This window comes from Eulemur rufifrons, chromosome 1, assembly GCF_041146395.1.
Source record: "Eulemur rufifrons isolate Redbay chromosome 1, OSU_ERuf_1, whole genome shotgun sequence".
In the NCBI taxonomy this organism is placed as follows: domain Eukaryota; kingdom Metazoa; phylum Chordata; class Mammalia; order Primates; family Lemuridae; genus Eulemur; species Eulemur rufifrons.
The window spans coordinates 88020394-88039426 of record NC_090983.1 but is presented as its reverse complement, the minus strand read 5'-3'; the positions used below and the strand labels follow the sequence as shown (position 1 = coordinate 88039426).

Below are 19033 nucleotides of genomic sequence, written 5' to 3'. Positions count from 1 at the left end.
TATTTTAGACCTTTTATTTTATATTTTTGTTTCATCTCTTTCCAGTTCAATATTTTACTGATTTGAGTTGCTATTTTTCCCCTTGTTAACTTAAAAGTTCTACTACTCTTTGACCCTAAAAGATACACATACCCCTTTCACATTTTTAGAAAACATGATACCAACTACTGAGACACACTTCCACGCCCATCTCTGCATTTCTCCAACCTTCTAAGTTAAGACCTTAAGACTACTTTCACCTCCCTCTTCCTCTCTCTTCCTCCTTTCCCCTTCCAGGAAACTTTGGGACATTTTTACTCCTCCCTTCCCTTGCTCCTCCCAGCTTTAAGGTTTTACTGAGGATAGTTTAGCATTTTAAGATCTAGACTAATAGAATTTCTCATGAAATTATTTGCAAAACATAAATGAGAAGATGTGATGTGTTCTGTTTCAAGAGTCCTTGTGAAACACATTACATATTCTCAGATATCTATCATTATAGATGTACATGTGTGCTTCCATATGCATATATTTTCCTCAATATTTATAAAATTTTCCTATCATTGGTATTATTATCTCCATTTACTTTTATGTGAAATAAAGTATTTTCAACTGTGTAATACATAAATAAATTCTCATTGTAAATAATTCAAATAAGAATTCTACAAAAATTATAAAATCTTACTTGGCCACCCTTCACCCTACCCCTCTCCTTAAAACATAGTCAGTGTATCAGTATGGCATACATTTTTTCCAGACTGTTTTTCGTGCATTTACATATAGAGATATATTATATAGTATTTATTGTTTTGCTTTTGTGTGTGTATCTAATATAAATTATATCATGTTATCTGTATTGCTTTGAAACGTCACTTTTTCACTTAGTATATTTTAGAGATCTTTCTAGGTTAGTAAATATAAATTAGTTGATAAAATAAATTGATAATTCATAAAGTAAAATTAATACTTTTAAATTGTGGCACAATACTGTATAGCCTAGGTATCACATAGTTTTTTTGATGGATATTTAGGTTATTTCTAATTTGCTACTGCAAACAGTATCCAGTGTCTTACATGTTACTTGCAAATAAATGACAGTCTCTATAAATACGGATACGTGGAATTGCTAAGTCAAAGGGTAGATGCTTTTACTACTAAATTGCCACTCAAGAATTGCTGTACTTACTTATAGTCTTAGCAGCAATGCAGGAGGCTTATATTTTCAATAGGTATGCATGAGATTATTTGTTTCTATCTTTGATGGCACTTAATATTATCAGTTTTATTTATGCCATTCTGTTGAGGGGAAAAAAATACCTTGTGTTTTAATTTGCTGACTGGTATTGAGTGAGTATATTTTCATAAGTTCATTAGCTGTTTGTGTTTCCTCTTCTGTCCATTGCCTATTTCTGCTCTTGTCTTCCTTTTCCATTTTTTAAAAAACTCACAACAAATTCGTAACTCCAATTCGTAGGAATTACATACTTTCCATTTCAGTCCTTTACTCTTATTAATATATATGTTAAAATGTTTTCTCCTAATCTTCTGTTGCCTATCTTTGCCTATGTATATGAAATATTCAGGCAACCAAAATTTCAAAATTTTGATTTAGTCCAACTTAACAATCCTTTCCTTTATGACTTCTTGGTTTCATGCCTTGTTTGAGAAGTAGCGAATACACTGAAATTTAAAAAAATAGTCTTCTGTGTTTTCTCCAGTTTTTATGTACTTTTTAATACACTTAAGATATTCACCCATATAGGTTGGGCGGGGTGGCTCACTCCTGTAATCCTGGCACTTTGGTAGGCAAAGGCGGGAGGATCGCTTGAGGCCAGGAGTTTGAGACCAGATTGAGCAAAAGCGAGACCTCGTCTCTACTAAAAATAGAAAAATTAGCTAGGCATGGCAGCCCATGCCTGTAGTCCCAACCACTTGGGAGGCTGAGGCAAGAGGATCGCTTGAGCCCAGGAGTTTGAGGTTGCAGTGAGCTATCATGATGCCACTGCGCTCTAGCCCAGGCGACAGAATGAGACTCTGTCTCAAAAAAGAAAAAAAAAAAAAAAAGATGATAACCCATATAAAATTTATATTTCTTTATGATAAGGTAAGGTGCCAATTATTATTATTATTGTTATTATTTTCAAATGTATTGTCAAATGCCACCATTCCCTAAGGCCAGTTTTATCATCAAACAAATTCCCAAATAAAAATTGGCCTTTTGGACTTCTCTTCCATCCCTCTATTTATCTCCTCTTAGTTTGAACCCATACTATTCTAATCACAACAACTTTACAGTATATTTTGAAACACCATAGGGTAATTTTTCTACCCTTCTGTGTAGTTCTTTAATTTTAAAGCTTTCTTGGTTTTTTAAGAACATTTTTAACTTCTCAAGTGTATTTTATAATCAGCTTGACAAGTCCCAGGAAAAATTCTGTTGGATTTTGATTGAAATGTATTTAATTTTAGATTGGTTCTGGGGAATTAACATTTTCATAACATTGACTTTTCTCATCTCATGGATATATAATAAATTTTCACTTATTCATTTCTTCCTTTCTTTTCTTATTAAATTTTTCTGTTTCATTCATTTAGATCTTACATATTGCTTATTAGGTTTATTGCTAAGTAGTTCATATTTATTATTTTTATTACAAATGGAGTCTTTTCTCAATTACAATTTCCAATTGGTTGTTACTGACATATAAGAAACTTACTGGCTTTTGTGTGTTGTTCAATATCAGTCTACTTTGGTGAACTCAGCTTTCAAGTTTTCAGAAATTCTTCACAATTTCTTTCCTGCTGATGAAAACCTTCTTATTTTCCAGTAATAATCATTTAATTTGATATAATGAATTTAGAGGTAAAGTTTCAGAATTGAGATTTAAACCTAGATATACAGTATAATTCTCCTTTCTTTGCATTATTTCGTGCTGACTCTCAACATTCAGTGAGTCCTCCCCACGTCCCTCATCTGTCATCCCTTTTTCCTCAGCACAAACCAAGGTATCATAGAAAAAAGGATCCCCTGGTTTCTGGCAAAATCCTTCATTTTACCTGCCGAGACCTAAATAATTTAAGTGATCTGTTGAAGGCCACACAATTTAGGCCCCCGAAAGTAGTAGATTTGGATTAGTTTCTAGAATGGTTATTACAGTTTCTAACATATAAACAGGAATGTCAGTAGCTTAACTGTTCCTCTTTTGCAAATTGTATATATTCCTATACACTACTTTATCTATTTTATTATTCCATAGAATGATTTATGAGTTAAATTAATTAAATTATAAATTAACTATTTGTTTACCTTCTGAATGTGTGTGAAATGGGTGAATTTCCATGCCATGCAAATACTATTTGTTTTCACTTGTATATTTTCAAAAATTAGGAAATAGGTCATATTTATAATAGTATTATACATAAGTATATATAAATATTTGAAAGAAATTATCAAAATGCTTGAGAACATTTTAAGTCAGTGAATAGTAATTAAACCCCAAAAGTACATTCAATATTGTAAGAGATGCAAAAGACACGTAAAAAATGAGGCAAAATAATGATAGAGGAATAATATAATTAAATACCTATTACTGGTAGCTCAATACATTGTACCAAGTACCTTACATATGCAAACATGCTTATCTCTAAAACATATCCACGTGACCAAAATGCACTATTGTTTTTTCCTTTCATAGAGGAGATAGCCGAAATTTAGAGAAATGTAATTACTTGCCCAAGGTCCTGATATTAATGAGTAGCAAAGACGGAATTTGAACTCAGGTGTATTTAACTCCAAAGCCCTTGTTCTGCCTAGTCTATTTATATCACTTCCCATAGAATCCAACTGGAAAGATACATGCATATCATCCCATTTGGCAATACTACATAAGTGCAAATCCTGGGATAACATTTTTAAAAGTATTAACTGAGACACAAATGCATCTACTGCCAAAAAGCTGATTGTGTAACTTACTGAACATTTTCCAAATCGCAAATCAAAAAATCCAAAGTCATTGTGGAAGAACTCCTGATACCCACAGCTACATAGCTGAATATCAAACATATATTAAGCTAAATAAGCCAGATACAAAATAATATATCTTATAGGATTTTGTTTAAATTAAACTCTTGAAAAGGGAAACCAAATCCATAGTGACGGAAAACAGATCAGTTGTTGGCTGGGCTGGGGACGGAGGAGGATTGACTGGGAAGAGAAAATGGAGACTCCTTTGGGGGTAGATGAAAGATGATGCAAATGTTCTCTAGGAACAGGTCACAACCCAATGTAGAATGGGTTTAATGGTTCCTCCTAATTGGGGTAAAGACTAAGATATAGTAAGAAACTGCTTTTGAGGAGTTACAGATTAATAATATGTTATGTGGCTCTTCAGTGTTTCAGCAGTCTGGTCAGCACAGAGGGAACACATGAACATCTCACATGTCTCTTTCGATAAGGAATTAATGCAGTGAGTTATTTTAGCAACAGACACAGCATTGTAATAAGAAGACAGTTTTGCATCTGAGGCATGAGCTTGCAGATTACCTCTTTCATTTCAGCTTTCCTCGTATTTATGGCAAATTCTGCTTCAACATTAATGGTAATGGCTTTTTGCACTCATGTTATTATGAGATCTTTACGTTAATTCAACAATCTCAATGCCTGCCTTGAATAACATCAAATGGAACAATGAAATATGAGCAGGGCTTATTGGAAAACATCTGTATGCATCTCACATCAAAAAATGCACAATGTGTTCTATTTTGAAATTCTGATTTCTTCACAACATAAATATATTTATTATGCCATATGATTTCTAAGACATGATCCTTATCCTTTCCAATTCAATATTTAGTTATTTGGGAGGGAAAAGCAATCATAAAAAGGAAGAGCTAGCTGAGCACAGTGGTGGGCACCTGTAGTCCCAGCTATTCAGGAGGCTGAGGCAGGAGGATCACCTGAGCCCAGGAGTTCAAGGCTGCAGTGTACCATAATTGTGCCTGTGAATAGCCTCTGCACTCCAGCCTGAGCAACACAGTGAGCCCCTTAAAGAAAATTAAAAAAATAATAGGAAAAGCTGAAAATAATTCTCCATTTTGGGGGATTTGTACTTTGAATTTACAAAGGTGGGCATTTGAGATCTAGCATATTTGTCAACGATTTCAAATTAGGATTGAAGGAAAGAAAGGATATAAGATAGAAAATATCCAACACCATTTGGATGAATAAAAGGTAAAAGGACAGTTATAATGCAGATGATCAGCATGGATTAAATTTTAATTTAAGATTAATTTCTTAATTAAGGAAGTTAACAGATAGGTTTCATAGGGTCCCTTAACATCCTGAAGTTACAAGAAAAATTCTCTCTTCCTGTGGAGAGAAAACCAACTGCCTTTCTCAGATTTTCAAAGGATTCTGTAATCCATCCATGGCTCCCCTCTCCTTGAAAGTTAACTACCAGATTATATATACAGCTTACCCTAGAATATATCCAATGCATCCAACTCCAGCATATCTCATACACATATTTGTGCAGAAACATTCCCTCTGAGTCACTGAGCTAAAAGCTCATAGAGTTAAATGTTCCTGGAGAATCCCCAGGGATATAAATTCCCAGGAAAGTCCAACAACAACAGTGAAGAGGAACTGATTTAATACAGTGTATTATGGGCCCAATATCTCATTCACTCAGTCCACAGTTTCTCAAAAATCCTTGCTGAGCAACCAGATCACTTGTGGCACCTTCCCTGTTTTCCTGTCACCCAGACACAGGCCACCAACCTCCCAAGAACAGAAAAGAAAGAACTGCCACCATTGTTAGCTTCCACCATGTGACAGTCATAGTGTTGGGCATTTTAGACACCTTTGCATTGTGGTGGAGAGGGGACTTGACTCTAAGACTCGTTGGATTTTACTTGTCTCTCTGCCATTGCACATGGGGAAGGCTTCTGTCCTCCCTCTCTGGTCCCCTCCCACGTGCCTCCTTGGTGGAATTTGATATTTTCGGTCAGGCCCGTCCATCTAACCATTTCCCAATGCTGCTCGTTAGGCTGATCTCCCTCTTCCCTGATACTCTGTGGCCCAGCTGGAAAGGCAGAAGGCTGGGAATCAGGACTCATGAATTCCAGCCCCCACTCTCCTCTAAACAGACTGTCAGACACTGCGCATGGCGAGTATCAATCTGAGCATCGTATAACTGGGGTGGGGGTGGGTAGATTATACAGCTTGAGAGCTGAGCTATAACATCCAATGATTCTACCATTCCTTGACAAAAACATATTTTTAGGGCAAGTGATTCTGTCATGTTACTAGGTTATTAAATTTATGTCCTTATCTAGGGAAGTATCTACTATACACAATGCAATGGTGTTCTCTATAACTCAGATTATTAGGACACCACTCAAATGTATTTAACTTGATTGGTCCAAAGTGTAGCACATTACCTAGTCCACACGGACCCTTAAACACCTTTTAATTGGCTGATTTGCTGAAAGCTACTGCAATATCCTTTCCTTATGCAGGCCTGGGAAAAGCCATGAAGTAACATTTGGAGATGTGGGCAGAAGCCAGCAATGGGTACGTTAGAAAGGAAACTTAGGATGAGGAGAAGAACCCTGGCTGAGAAGATGTAGCAGTCTGTAGGGGCTTCATATTCCTCTTTGTAAAAGAGCAATAATATTCCAGGCCTATCGTAAGGATTCAGTGACATGACTGCTGCTTGCTAATAAGGAATGGAACAATCTCAAAGCTTTATTAATGTAACTACCAGGTATTTATTTGGAAAACTCCGGATTTGATCACAACTGGCCCTCAGCCTACCCAGTTTCAGAAATACACCATGCAGCCTCAGTATGGCACATGCTAAGCTGACAGAACCACATTTCTCCAATGCAACACCCCTGGCAAGGACTCTCCTGCCCCTTTTACTTTGTATGATTTTGCGGGTACTCTTCTGATCCTTCTACCCTCCTACCTGTGAGGTAGGGTAGGGCAGAGATTTATTAACCGCAGCATATGGCTAGAGGCAGCGATGACATGTTTGTGTGGCCTGTCTCAGGTCACCAGTGAGTCAGCAGTGGTGCTGGCTTCCTAACAGGGCCTGTGACATACAAGGAAATGTCCCTCATTCAGTGAGCCTCCATGCAGGCCAACAGCCTGACTTTCAGATTTTTTTAGAACAATTGAGCATTATTTTAGTTCTTAATTTTAAAACATGGGGCTGACAGTGATTGACAAAAAATGACCAAGGAAAGAGATACAAACTGCTTTAAAGGCAGAAAAGGCTGCCAGAACACAATTGCATGAAGATGGCTTTATGGACAGGAGACTCGGCAAAATGTCCTAGGTTTCTCAGCCTCGCAAAGGTGCACTACCATCTCACTTACCTGAATATTTCTATTAAGGTGTTGGAGAATTTGACCTGGGCCTGTGTGTGCTTTTGTATATGGTAGCATGTGGGAGTGGGGGGTGCCTTTTTGCTGTTGAAGCCAGTGCCAACTCTTCTGGTGCAGCCAGGTGCAAGCTATTAATATAAATCAAACCATCAGGAGATGAGAGTATTTTGCTCTGGGAATATTTATCTTCATCCTACTGATTACACTGGGAGCTCCTGGGAGCCCAGTCCCCACGTATTTCTGAGCAGCCGCAGCAGGCCAGGCACAACTGCAGGCTAACCCCACGTGTCTCTAGGGGCTGGCCATCCCAAGCAGTATGTGGCTTCAGGGCCTGCCTGATGTTCTCTCCCCAAGGAGGCTCAGCCTGCTCTGGAAGGGCTTTGCTAAGAGATTCTGGAAGCTTCTATTTGCCTAGTTGGTGTGTAACCTCCCCTGCCTTCCCTTCTCCTCCCAGTCCATGCAGCCAGGATTCAGGACTTCAAAGATACTCTTCTTCACTGCAGCCTGACAGGTTGAATACATGTTCCGGAGTCTCTTGGCAAGCGCCAGCAGATTGCGAATCACTGTCTCACTGTCCCATTCCAGAAAGCGGCTCCGAGTGTGTCAGGGCAGCTTTTAGATAAGTGCACCCTGGTGGTAAGAGAGGTGACAGAACAAAGCCAGAACTGCTTTTCGCCCCTGGAAACACTGGTCTTTCATGTCAAAGTTTAGGTGACTTAATCTTTTTGTGCCGGGAATAAGATTTCCCTGGTGTGACATCCACTGATAGCAATGGACGTTCCACCACCTCCAGTGCCAAGAAATTAACGCTCCAATCTGCATAATCAAATCCCCAGGTAAACATCACCATTCCTTTCTCAGTACTTTCTGTCCCTTGCATTTGGAAATCCTTATATTTATACAAAATTCATGAAAATGTAATGCTTAATAACAATTTTCACTGGGGGAGCTTTTGGGATTACTATGATAAACATTTACTGCATGAAATTTAAAAAATCCAGGATAATCAGGTTTTCTTATTTATGAAAAAAAATGTATAACCTGAATGTTGCACGCTACAAGGTGCATTTACTAAATTTGCATTTTAATCACTTAGTCTACTGCAATATAACATTGATTTATGTTTAGGGTTTGAGCCTCTGTTTAATGTTGAAATCCTTAAAACAAATCTTAGACACAGAGGTCTCTTCATTTTTTCATCAAATTTCTTAATTCATCTTAACTAGATTCTTCCTTACATAAAAAGCTAGAAAGAACAATTAAAATGTCACAGTGGCAGAAAATTCAACTAGCATGACACTCTTCAAGGTTTTTGTTTTTCTATAGAGCTCAATGAATTAATATGATATTGCTGAAAGGGCTTGGCAAGGCGAAACAAGACTGAATCAGGTTAAGAAAATTTTATAATCTTATAGCCATAATTAAATCCAGGGCCTGGGATCAATGTAAATATAAATTCCAGTATTAAGCTTAGTCCTAAATTTAGTCCATGAATTGCTTTTATGTAACTTGTTACCCTAACAAACTCCTATTTATTCTCCAAAGTCCGGAATAGCTGCAACTACCTCCTAGAGGGATTCCCTTTTAGGGAACACTGTTCATCACTCTTTCCTTTGAGGACCTCTGATAGTAAATGTTTCTGTTGCATTTAATGCTTTATTGCACAATTGTTTGTTCATTTTATCTGCCTCCTTATTAAATGATGACCTCCTCAGGTCTGAATCTATGTCTTAATCATCTCTGTGTCCTCAAGAGCTAGTGCACTACCAAGCACATAGTACCAAGCACAATAAATTTTTGTTGAAATAATGAATAAAGCAATATATTCTAGCTCTCCTATGAATATGACTGTGAAGCCTAGTATCAAGGTATTCTGAGCTCATGGAACACATTTTGTTTTTTTAGAGATGGGTTCTTGCTCTGTTGTCCAGGCCAGAGTGCAGTGGTGTCATCACAGCTCACTGCAACCTCAAATTCCTGGGCTCAAGTGATCCTCCTGTCTTGGCCTCCCAAAGTGCTAGGATTACAGGTGTGAGGCACTGCACCCAGCCTGTACCAAGTTTTAAATTAAAAACTCACCATTATATCGTCAGCAAAGAGCGATAGTTTGACCTCTTCTGCTCCCATTTGGATGCCCTTGACTTCCTTCTCTTGCCTGATTGCTCTGGTTAGGGCTTCCAGCATATGTTGAATAGCAGTGGTGATAGAGGGCAGCCTTGTCTGGTTCCAGTTCTAAGTGGGAGTGCTTTCAATTTTTCCCCATTCAGTACGATGTTGGCTGTCGGTTTGTCATATATGGCTTTTATCATTTTGAGGTAAGTCCCATCTATGCCTATTTTGTTAAGTGTTCTTATCATAAAAGGGTGCTGAATTTTGTCAAATGCTTTTTCTGCATCTATTGAGAGGATCATATGGTCTTTGTGCTTACTTCTATTTATGTGGTGAATTACATTTATGGATTTGCATATGTTGAACCATCCCTGAATCTCTGGGATGAAGCCCACTTGGTCATGATGGATTATTTTTTTGATGAGCAGCTAAATTCGATTCACTAGGATTTTACTGAGAATTTCTGATGCAGTGTATGCTATCTGGGGGATGGGCAGGGTTGCTGGGCAATGCAAAGGCAATTTATATAACCAAAGTGTTTGTACTCTTGTAATACTCTGAAACAAAAACAAACAAACAAACAAAAACCTCACTATCACTAGGGCAGAGAAAGAAAAGCAAGATGCGGGCCAATCCTGACCCACAGATGTTTTATTGGGCTTCCTCAGTGTTATGAAATAGTTGAATCAGGTGTTGGCTAACATTTAAAAATTGAGAGATTGCACATACAAGTCTGCCTTTCTAGCTTAAAAATTCCTAAAGCTGTGGCAGTACCTACTCGCATTTCTATGCAGCCACAATTGGCTGGAGCTGGCAACACAGCCTCCTTTGCTTATTACTTCACCTGGCTCAGCTCCTTAAGGCATTTAATTTTAGGACATGAGATTTTTCATTGTTTCTGGTGAGAGCATGGTTTATGTGGAGCCAACCATGTGCTCTTGAAAGCAATTGATATATATTTGGGATATATATATATATAATTTTAGGAGGATACAAAGAATAGAAAAGTCTTTCCATCCATAACTTAAAATTTGAAACAGGAGTTGTGAAGGGGGAGATAAAAACTCATACCCATGAAACAATATGGAAACCTCAGTCTCTCTGACCAAAAGCACACCCATGTTATAGAATTCGCTACAGCTACAGGGAGCCAACAATTCCAAGATATCTGTGAACCCTTGTCTGAGGTCTCACTGGCAACAGGAAGAGATAAAACAAAAGCAAAAACTAAAATTAAACAAAATAAACAGGAAAAAAAACTGGAATGCAGTTAGAAGGAGAGATGCTTCCTCCTAATTATCTTGATTTATCTAAACATATTATTTCCAAGTCTGCTTTCTTCATCTTACGTACATAGTGCCCCAAGGACTGTTCTTATTCTCTTCTCCTCGTCCCTCCTTGGAGTCACTTCATTTGTGAAGCCATCTCCCTCTATCTCCTCTGTTACGAGCTTTCTATTAGCCTGAGAGGTTCTCTCAATCCTTAATTCACTCAACGTTTATTGGCACTCGCTTTTGTTCAAGTTATGTATTGGGAGGATTGAAGGTCAATAAGACTAGGTTCTTGTCCCTAAGAAAATAAAGGCCAAAGGAAGCAAATGAAGAGTAGGAATCATACCTTGATTTCTTTATAACAGACCACATCACCTTCTGCAATAATTTGTGATAAACTGATCATAACACAGCATTTAGTTATGATGGGTGGACTGGTGAGCTCTGGGTCTTGTGAAAAAAAAAAAAACCAAAAAACAAAACACACCCCTCAATTGCTTTGAGAATGAAGAACAAATATGTATTAAAAAAGAATTGTAGCATACCTACAAAGTAACATACCAACACGGGCTGGGATGTAGTGAGCAGGACATGGGTAAGAGATTGAGGGATAAGGGGAGGGGTTGTGATCTTGATCCAGGAATACTCCCAAAGCATATGGATTTAGGAGCAGGATTGGAAGAAGAAAGATTTTCCTCGTGCCTTTGCATAAGGTGTTCTTTTTGGCTGGCATTTATACTCTCCCTTGTCCACCCCGACGCACACTGGGCCATAGCTTCCTCCTTTAGGCCTTCCCCAAGGCCCTGTGCAAGCAGAGTCAGGCCCCCACCCAGCCCCTGTAGCATCCCACATGCCTCTTACCACATTAATTTCACTTTTAGGCTTAAGTTGTAGATAGAACACAGGTGCTTGGGGACATGCATTTTACCAGTGACTCCTCAGCACAGACATACTTGCGTGCTCCCACTTTGTTAATCAGTGAAGAGGAGACGGGTGAGTGGTGGGGAGTAGCATTTTGAACAGAGAAATGATATACAAAGGGAACAGTTGAAGGAAAACCTGCTCTGTGGAGTGAAAGTATTTCTGCTTGGCTGAAGTAAAGAATTTGTGTCAGGGGAAAAAAAAAAAAAAAATGAGTCTGTTGAGGGTGAAGGAAGTCCACAGAGCATCTTGGAAGCATTATGAAGAAGGAAAAATCACATCTTGCCATAACCCTGACAATTCTTTCTCATCTCCTGTGCAGCTCTTATGTGATCCCAAGCCAACCTCACGTGTTACATCTCATCATCAAAAGCCCTGCCCTGCAGGAACCTTGTGACCTTTCAAAGTGTTCCTTACCTCTCGGAGGGGCCACTTCCTGCACCTCTGACAAGTTTGTATCCTTCCCAGTGCTGACTGCATGAGACAGAACCCCTGCTGCACATTCTCCGAATGTTTTCACCTCTGACTGATACCCATAACGAAGCCACCAAAGTCCTCCAATGACGCAGGATGGCAGATTCACCGCCAGTGGATACTCCGCCATCTGGGCCCTGGCATTATTCAGCATCCCTGAGGCTTCACTGGGCTGCTCTTCCTGCTGCCCTGTGGGTCTTTCTAAATTTAGGTTTCACGATTGCCAGGCAGGGCTGGAGGAGCATGTGTGGCTGGCACGCAGCCAAGGGGTAGAGCCAATCAATTTCAGAAACTCACGAGGTAACTCACTTATACTCCAACAATGTGGGAAACCAGGTAGACACTATAAACACGTGTGGATTTTCCTGCCTCTTCTCTTGATTCTTTCTTAGCCTGTGGCTCAAGAGGGGCCATGATGGATCAGAACAAGAAGCTTCCATCACCAAAACTAGGAACCTCTGTGCCACCCTTTACTCCCTTCTTCTCTCACTCCCCTACTCCTCTCCTGCTATTTCGCCCTCTAGTGCCCTCTTACTGATTTCTTCTTCTTTTCATCTTTTTGTCTCATTTCAGCTACATGTATTTTAAAGTACCCGAAAGGGTAGGTGTTTTAAAAAGCAAAATACATACAATTAAAATGTATGATACGGCTGGCATTTTCTAATTTCTCTGAATGACCAAATATCCTAGAGAAGATGCTTCCAAGTTTGTTGTTCAACTGATTTTTCAGTTCCGGGTAGTTCTGTGTGGCTGTGTTCACCACTCAATGGTAAGTTCGAAGGTGTCAAAGAGTGTAAATGCCTAAAAATCTCTGCTTCTCAGAAATAAATAAAAGAATTTAAAACATATGTATTTGGCACCTAGGTTGGTTGATATGAAAATACACGTAAGTGGACAGAAAAAGGTATAGCCTTCTCACCAAGAGTATTATAATCTTATTGTATCCCCTTCCCACCAAATTAAATTCCAGAAAAAAGATGTACGTAATTGTTAAGCCATCAAGTACACACTGAATATGTACTATGAACAGTGATATGGGGAGGGGGCAAAAAGTAACACTGAGCATAGTCCTTGTTTCCAAAGAGATGGCTACTGAGTTGACATGGAAAGTTAACAAGAAATTCCTGGTTACTTGGGCTGCACTAGACAGCCCCCACCACCATGGGAGGCTAGGATGCCATAATTCTGTGCAGGGCCATGAACTGCTGACTTGTGGGGCATAGATCACTGACACTACGTGAACTCCAGAAAGGGTTAAGTTCAGTGAGGACTGCTGTGACCCTGGATGGCCCTTGAGGGGTGGTGGCATCAGGCTGGATCTCAGAGTGGGACGCATTGCTTGTGGACAGGTGGCGAGATAAGTGTGCAGTGTCCTGCTAAATCAGACTCATGGACAGATTTACACTTTGGAAATAAAGGCTTAGAGGAGAAAAAATAAATAAATCAGAGGAACAAGTAGAATTTTAAAACCCTCTCATCTCATCAGACAGAAATCATAATATAAAACACTAGCAAAAACAAAAAAAGTCAGCACTCTAAGAAGGGATAGCAAATTTTTGCACCCTGGTTCTAAGCTGTCAGACCCTCTACTGTTCACGTGAATAACCTACATTATAACACTCTCTTCTTCCTATCTTGGCCTAAGGATATGGGTAGTAGGACCCTTTGAAATAGCAGATAAAAAAACAAAAGAAAAAACTGTCTTAGGCTGAAAATATGAGAATACTGTCCTATCAGGATAATGATAACACAGGTGTCCAAAACAAGACAAAGACAGAACACACAGGGAGGAGAAAATCTTAGATGCCACATTTCAGAAATGTCTAAATATGGCAGCCTCCGTATGTTACTGCACTGCAGAAGCCCTCTGAGCTGACTCGGTCACAGGTGGGCCTGTTAATCAAAATGTCACTTAGAGTGGGGTATCATAAAAATGGTCCTCGTGCCCATTCATGTTCCATGCAAAGGGAGCACTGAATGGAGGTGAAAGGGGGGACTCAATTTCACTACATTTTCAGATTTAAATCCTTGCTCTGCCAAATTCCAGCTATGTGACTTAGGCTCTCTATGCCAAAGTGTCTGCATTAGTAAAATGGGTGTAATGATAGGTCCTACCCCATAGAACTGTAACAGAGATTAAATTGGTGAGTGCTGTAAAGGTTGTAGGATAGTATTTTATACATGGCAAGAACTACGCATTTGTTAAATAACATTTTTGGTAGAGCCAAGGCTGCTGCTTTGCCTAGAGATCTTGTTACTGGAATCTTTTATTATCTTTTTGGGGGACATCAAATGCACACTTCATACATTGTCTATGAGTCTTAGTTTTTTTTTCTTCACAATGGAACAAGAATTTGAAACCATTTGAAGAGCAGTTTGCATGTAGAATCCCTCTACGTTTAATACAATCCCTGGTTTCCCACAATTTATTTTATAGTTAGACACCTATTTTAATTTGATCACAAACTCTTTTTTTAGCAACTTACCTTTATAGAAGCTTTTGAAACATCCCAATTTGTTTTATAGAAACAAGTCTCTTTTTACATCATAGTACATTGGTTTATCTAATACATAGAAAATTGATTAAAATTGTTTTAATTACATAATTACCATTACAAGTACTACTTGAGTGAACCTACTAAGTTACAAGCGTAACTCATTCTTGGTGAGCAGCAACTCACCATGTCTCTCTACAAAATACACTTAGCAGAGAGCTCTTTGCGAGCTGCCAACGTTCTATGTTGAGGAGGAACGACACCCACCCACCGCTGAGGCTGTTGTTCAGTGTGTTTTACAAGAGGAAATGGTGAGCATTGGTTAATCTGGCTAAGTAGGTTCAAATGTGATTAGAGACTCCAGTCCCTGTAAGAGCATTACTTTTGGATTTCATTTGCTAAACTGGCTTCTCAGTTCTTTGGAATTTAGCTCTAATTATTGATTTTAATAAAGGGGGGGTCTTTTTAATCTGATTCGTTATCATCCCTAGTCCCAGAGATGATATTCTAGGAATTGGAATCAATAGAGAAGTTTGTTGTCTATCTTAAGATTTTAAGTTTGAGGTTAGGCCTTTCTTTTTGTCCATCACGGGCATGGCTCCCTCTGTAAGTTCACCAGAAACTGTCCTTAGAGTGATCCTTTTCTGTTTCTCCCACAGAAGGATTTGCTAAATGACATTCATTGTAACCTCTTAGTCCCTATGTTTAAGGGACAAAGAGTTCACTGTTCTTACCTTTTCTACTATTTACAATTTATCTATCCAAATCACAATGTGTTTAAAACTCTTCTTTCTGTATTTCCCTTCAGGTGGCTGCTTTAGGTCGTAGAGAATCGTTAGGCTGTATTCAGCAGATGACAACTGATGCAGCTTTCTAAGACATGCAGAAAACTGCTTAGAAATCTGCTGTACTCAGTCTCAATCCACAGGCAGCCACTATAGGGTCTATAATATTTGGGACAAGTGCACACTGGCAGGTTTGCTGCATTCACCTGCCACACCCTTCAACACACTGGGTTGGACCCACATGGCTGCCTACTGCCCAAGAATCCACATAAGACAGGAAAGTTTTATAAAAGGAGGTGGGGGCATAAATCTCTTCTAGGTTTATGCTAAATAACTCCCCAACTTGAAGAAGGAATTTATCATTTATTTATTATTCCATTCAACAAACAATTACTAAGCATCCACAGGTGTAAAGCAAGCTCAGATTGCTTTTATTTAGTGCCATGGTCTTTGTTTCTTAACTAAAAGTACCATCAGAATATGAAAAGTCATGAGTAAAATAATTAACAGACTACTTGAGAAGTCAGCAACTTCCTCCATGACTGTGAGCTCTGAGATGTTAGAAGGCAGGCCATCACATTTTTTATCATTCTTCTTCCCAGAACTATTAACAGCCCATCTTTTATAAATATTATTTAAATTAGACTAGCTCCTGGAAGTGAGGACTATTTGGGGAGGAATAAAAAATATTGGCTAAAAACACTCGACGCATAAACACTGAGTTCTATTGTTAGCATACACATCATCCCCTGCCATTTGGGTATGGTTTAAGAAATTTGTGACAGCCAATGAAAATCTTAAATATCTACAGCATATATGTTTACTGTGCAAATAAATTATCATGATTCATAAACAGGGCATGCAGATTCTTAAACATTGTTCCAGAAAATCCTCAAGTAAAAATAGGCAAAAGAGAAAAATTCATCAACATGTAACAACTTTTAAAAGTACTTGTAATATTGGATTTTGATTATGAGATTACAAAAGCAACACAACTTTTTATGAATGCAAAATCCCCTATGACAAACGTTCTTGGTGGTCAAGATCAGGAAACAGAATAGAGATAGATGACTTCCCCCCCAACACAATTTTTGAGTCATAAATTATGAATTATGTTCCAACAGATAAAGCAGAGAGGAAATTAATTTGAGATGAGATCTATTTTGTAATTCAGAGAGCTGTTTTATTTTAATTTGGGGGGCAAATTACATTTTGATGTTCAGCTTTACCAAACATCTTTCTTTCTCTGAAATGAATTGTAATTTCCCATTATTTCTCTAAGGACTCCTAAGATGTTTGTGCCAAAATTCAGAGGGTAAATTAGCAACACAGTCTCGACCATTTGGAAAAAATACTGTCCAGTACAGCTTTCTACAATGATGGAAATGTTCTACTTATGCACTGTCCAACACAGAAGCCGCTGGCCACATGTGGCTTTTGAACACTTGAAATGTAGCTAGTTGGACATAGAACTTAATTTAAACTTTTAAAAATGCAAATTTAAACAGTTCCACATAGCTAGTAGTTACAGTGCTGACAGTGTAGTCTAGATGATCAGAGTTTGGAGAAGGACCTTCCTCTTAGCCAATTAGACCAAGCAGTTGTAGGTTACCCTTTGTACATTGAACACTGCCCCTGTGAAACCTCAGTGCAGCCTTTGACAGCTCAGCCTCAGAAGGGCTCCAAGCAAAGCTCATGGGAGCTTGTTTGAGCAAATATACACATTAATCGGATCAGGAAAAAAAATTGGAAACAGCAAAGGTGAGCCCTCCGGCCCCCTCTACCAATTCATGTGTTTCCCTGCAGTGGGACATATTCTCTAGGGCTTTGTCACAAACAGCTTCAAAATGATTCAAATGGTTTGACTTTCCACAACTTTCCGTGTTATGAAGGCAAGTAAAAATACAGTTCAGTGAGAGCACTTAGACAAAGACAACCTGTAAAAATGCTGAGACAGAATACAAGAAATATGCTGTGAGGACAAAGTCTGCAAAGAGAGAGATATGAAAGAAAAACAAACCCCAGCTGTATTTTTGATTAATAAAGAGTTTGAAATCAGGAAATGTGCTTTGGCATTACATAAAACTCTTCCTTGGTTATCACAGAATGCAAGATTACTAACACCAGTCCCCAAAGCAATCAATTATTTCCTAACTCCACTCCATTGTTCCACTTAGTTTACTGGAAGACTCTTCTGATTGTCCCTTTTACCTAGTTATTCTTTGTTGGTGCATTTCTTTATCTGAACATAGCTTTAAAATGTCAAGCATTTAAGAGATGTTCATTTTTAATGACATATCTTGAGAGAAGAAAAAATTGGGGTTCTGAGGCAATATGTCTTTGCCCATGAAGATGTTGGTAACTTCTGCATTTAAGTAACTTCCTATCAATAGCATTTCAGTACAAAGACAGTTTTCCAGATAAACACATACCTGCAGGAGCAGATCAGAAGTTGGTCTGACACGCTGTTGGAATAGGATGCTTAACGTTCGATTTTGTCGTTCCAAATCAAACACTCTTGTTTTCAACTTCACACATTCCTCCCTTAGATCCTACAACAAACACAGTGAAGGGGCAAAACTCTATAAGTGAAAGATGTTTTTGCATATTATCACCACATATATATAATATTTCAGACACATTAGTAAAAAATAGTATTTTTATTCTTCAAAGGTCTCAGAAACAAATCACACACAGTGCATTTTCTTTTGCAGACCATGGTCTAGTAGAATTATTATGTGCAAGGAAGACCAATTTTTTTTAAAAAAGCAACTTGAAATCAGAAATGCATTAATCTAGCATGCTATTTTTGAAGACAATAAATCTTAGCGATATAAAGTCAATTTAAGTTTCCAGCTATATATTTTGCCTTTTCACCGTCTTCATAAAACACAAACCACGAGGACAACAATGTTTTTGCAGTGAATAGAGATTTGATGAACTAAAGAAACGATCACTTTTGATGGGGGCCTTTCATTGTCATTTGTGGAAACGAGTAGAAATTCTTGGCTCTGTGGCTAATAGAGTCAGTGATGCATTTAGTGGGAGAGAAGTAACTATGAAGTTAAGGATTTTAAGAGGCCAGTTATAACTTGCACGTCCTCTGAACTAGTGGATTTCCATATCTTCTGGGGCATTTTAGTCTCAGTTCTGGGGAAGAAGCACAGCGATCCCACCCCGGCATCCTTTTGGAGCAGCTCTTTTGAATAGTTCAAACACCACAGAGACCTTTTCCCCAGCTCATAGGAGGGAGCTGACCCATGGGAACTGCCTTCCAAACTGACCGTGATAAAGGTACTTGTGGTACTTAAATGTCTACATCCTCTTTGATGGGGTTTCAAGACAGACCCAGTAGAATAAAGCCCGAATTCAAGGTTCTTCAGAAGCTGACCCTTTTCTACATTTCAAACTTTATCTTTCACTATTTCTTGGGTTTTTTTTTTTTTTTTTTTCGTCTTCTGTTCTTACTATGCAAAGAACAAAGGTCTGGCTTGTTGTTCTCGAAAGCTCTATGCATTCCTGCCATCCTCTTCCCTCCCCCACTATCACTTGTCCTTTTTTTCCCACCTCCTTCTTCCAGTCCACCTTTGGCACTTTGATTGACATC

General features: G+C 38.5%; 1 protein-coding gene across 1 annotated transcript in view; it reads right to left on the bottom strand.

Moving 5' to 3' along the window:
* Positions 1-19033, bottom strand: part of NCKAP5 (NCK associated protein 5) — a 719900-nt gene that overhangs the window by 95708 nt on the left and 605159 nt on the right. The window contains exon 9 of the mRNA XM_069474609.1: positions 17859-17978. Within this exon, the coding sequence (XP_069330710.1) occupies positions 17859-17978 (120 nt within the window). The remainder of the gene's footprint in view (positions 1-17858; positions 17979-19033) is intronic.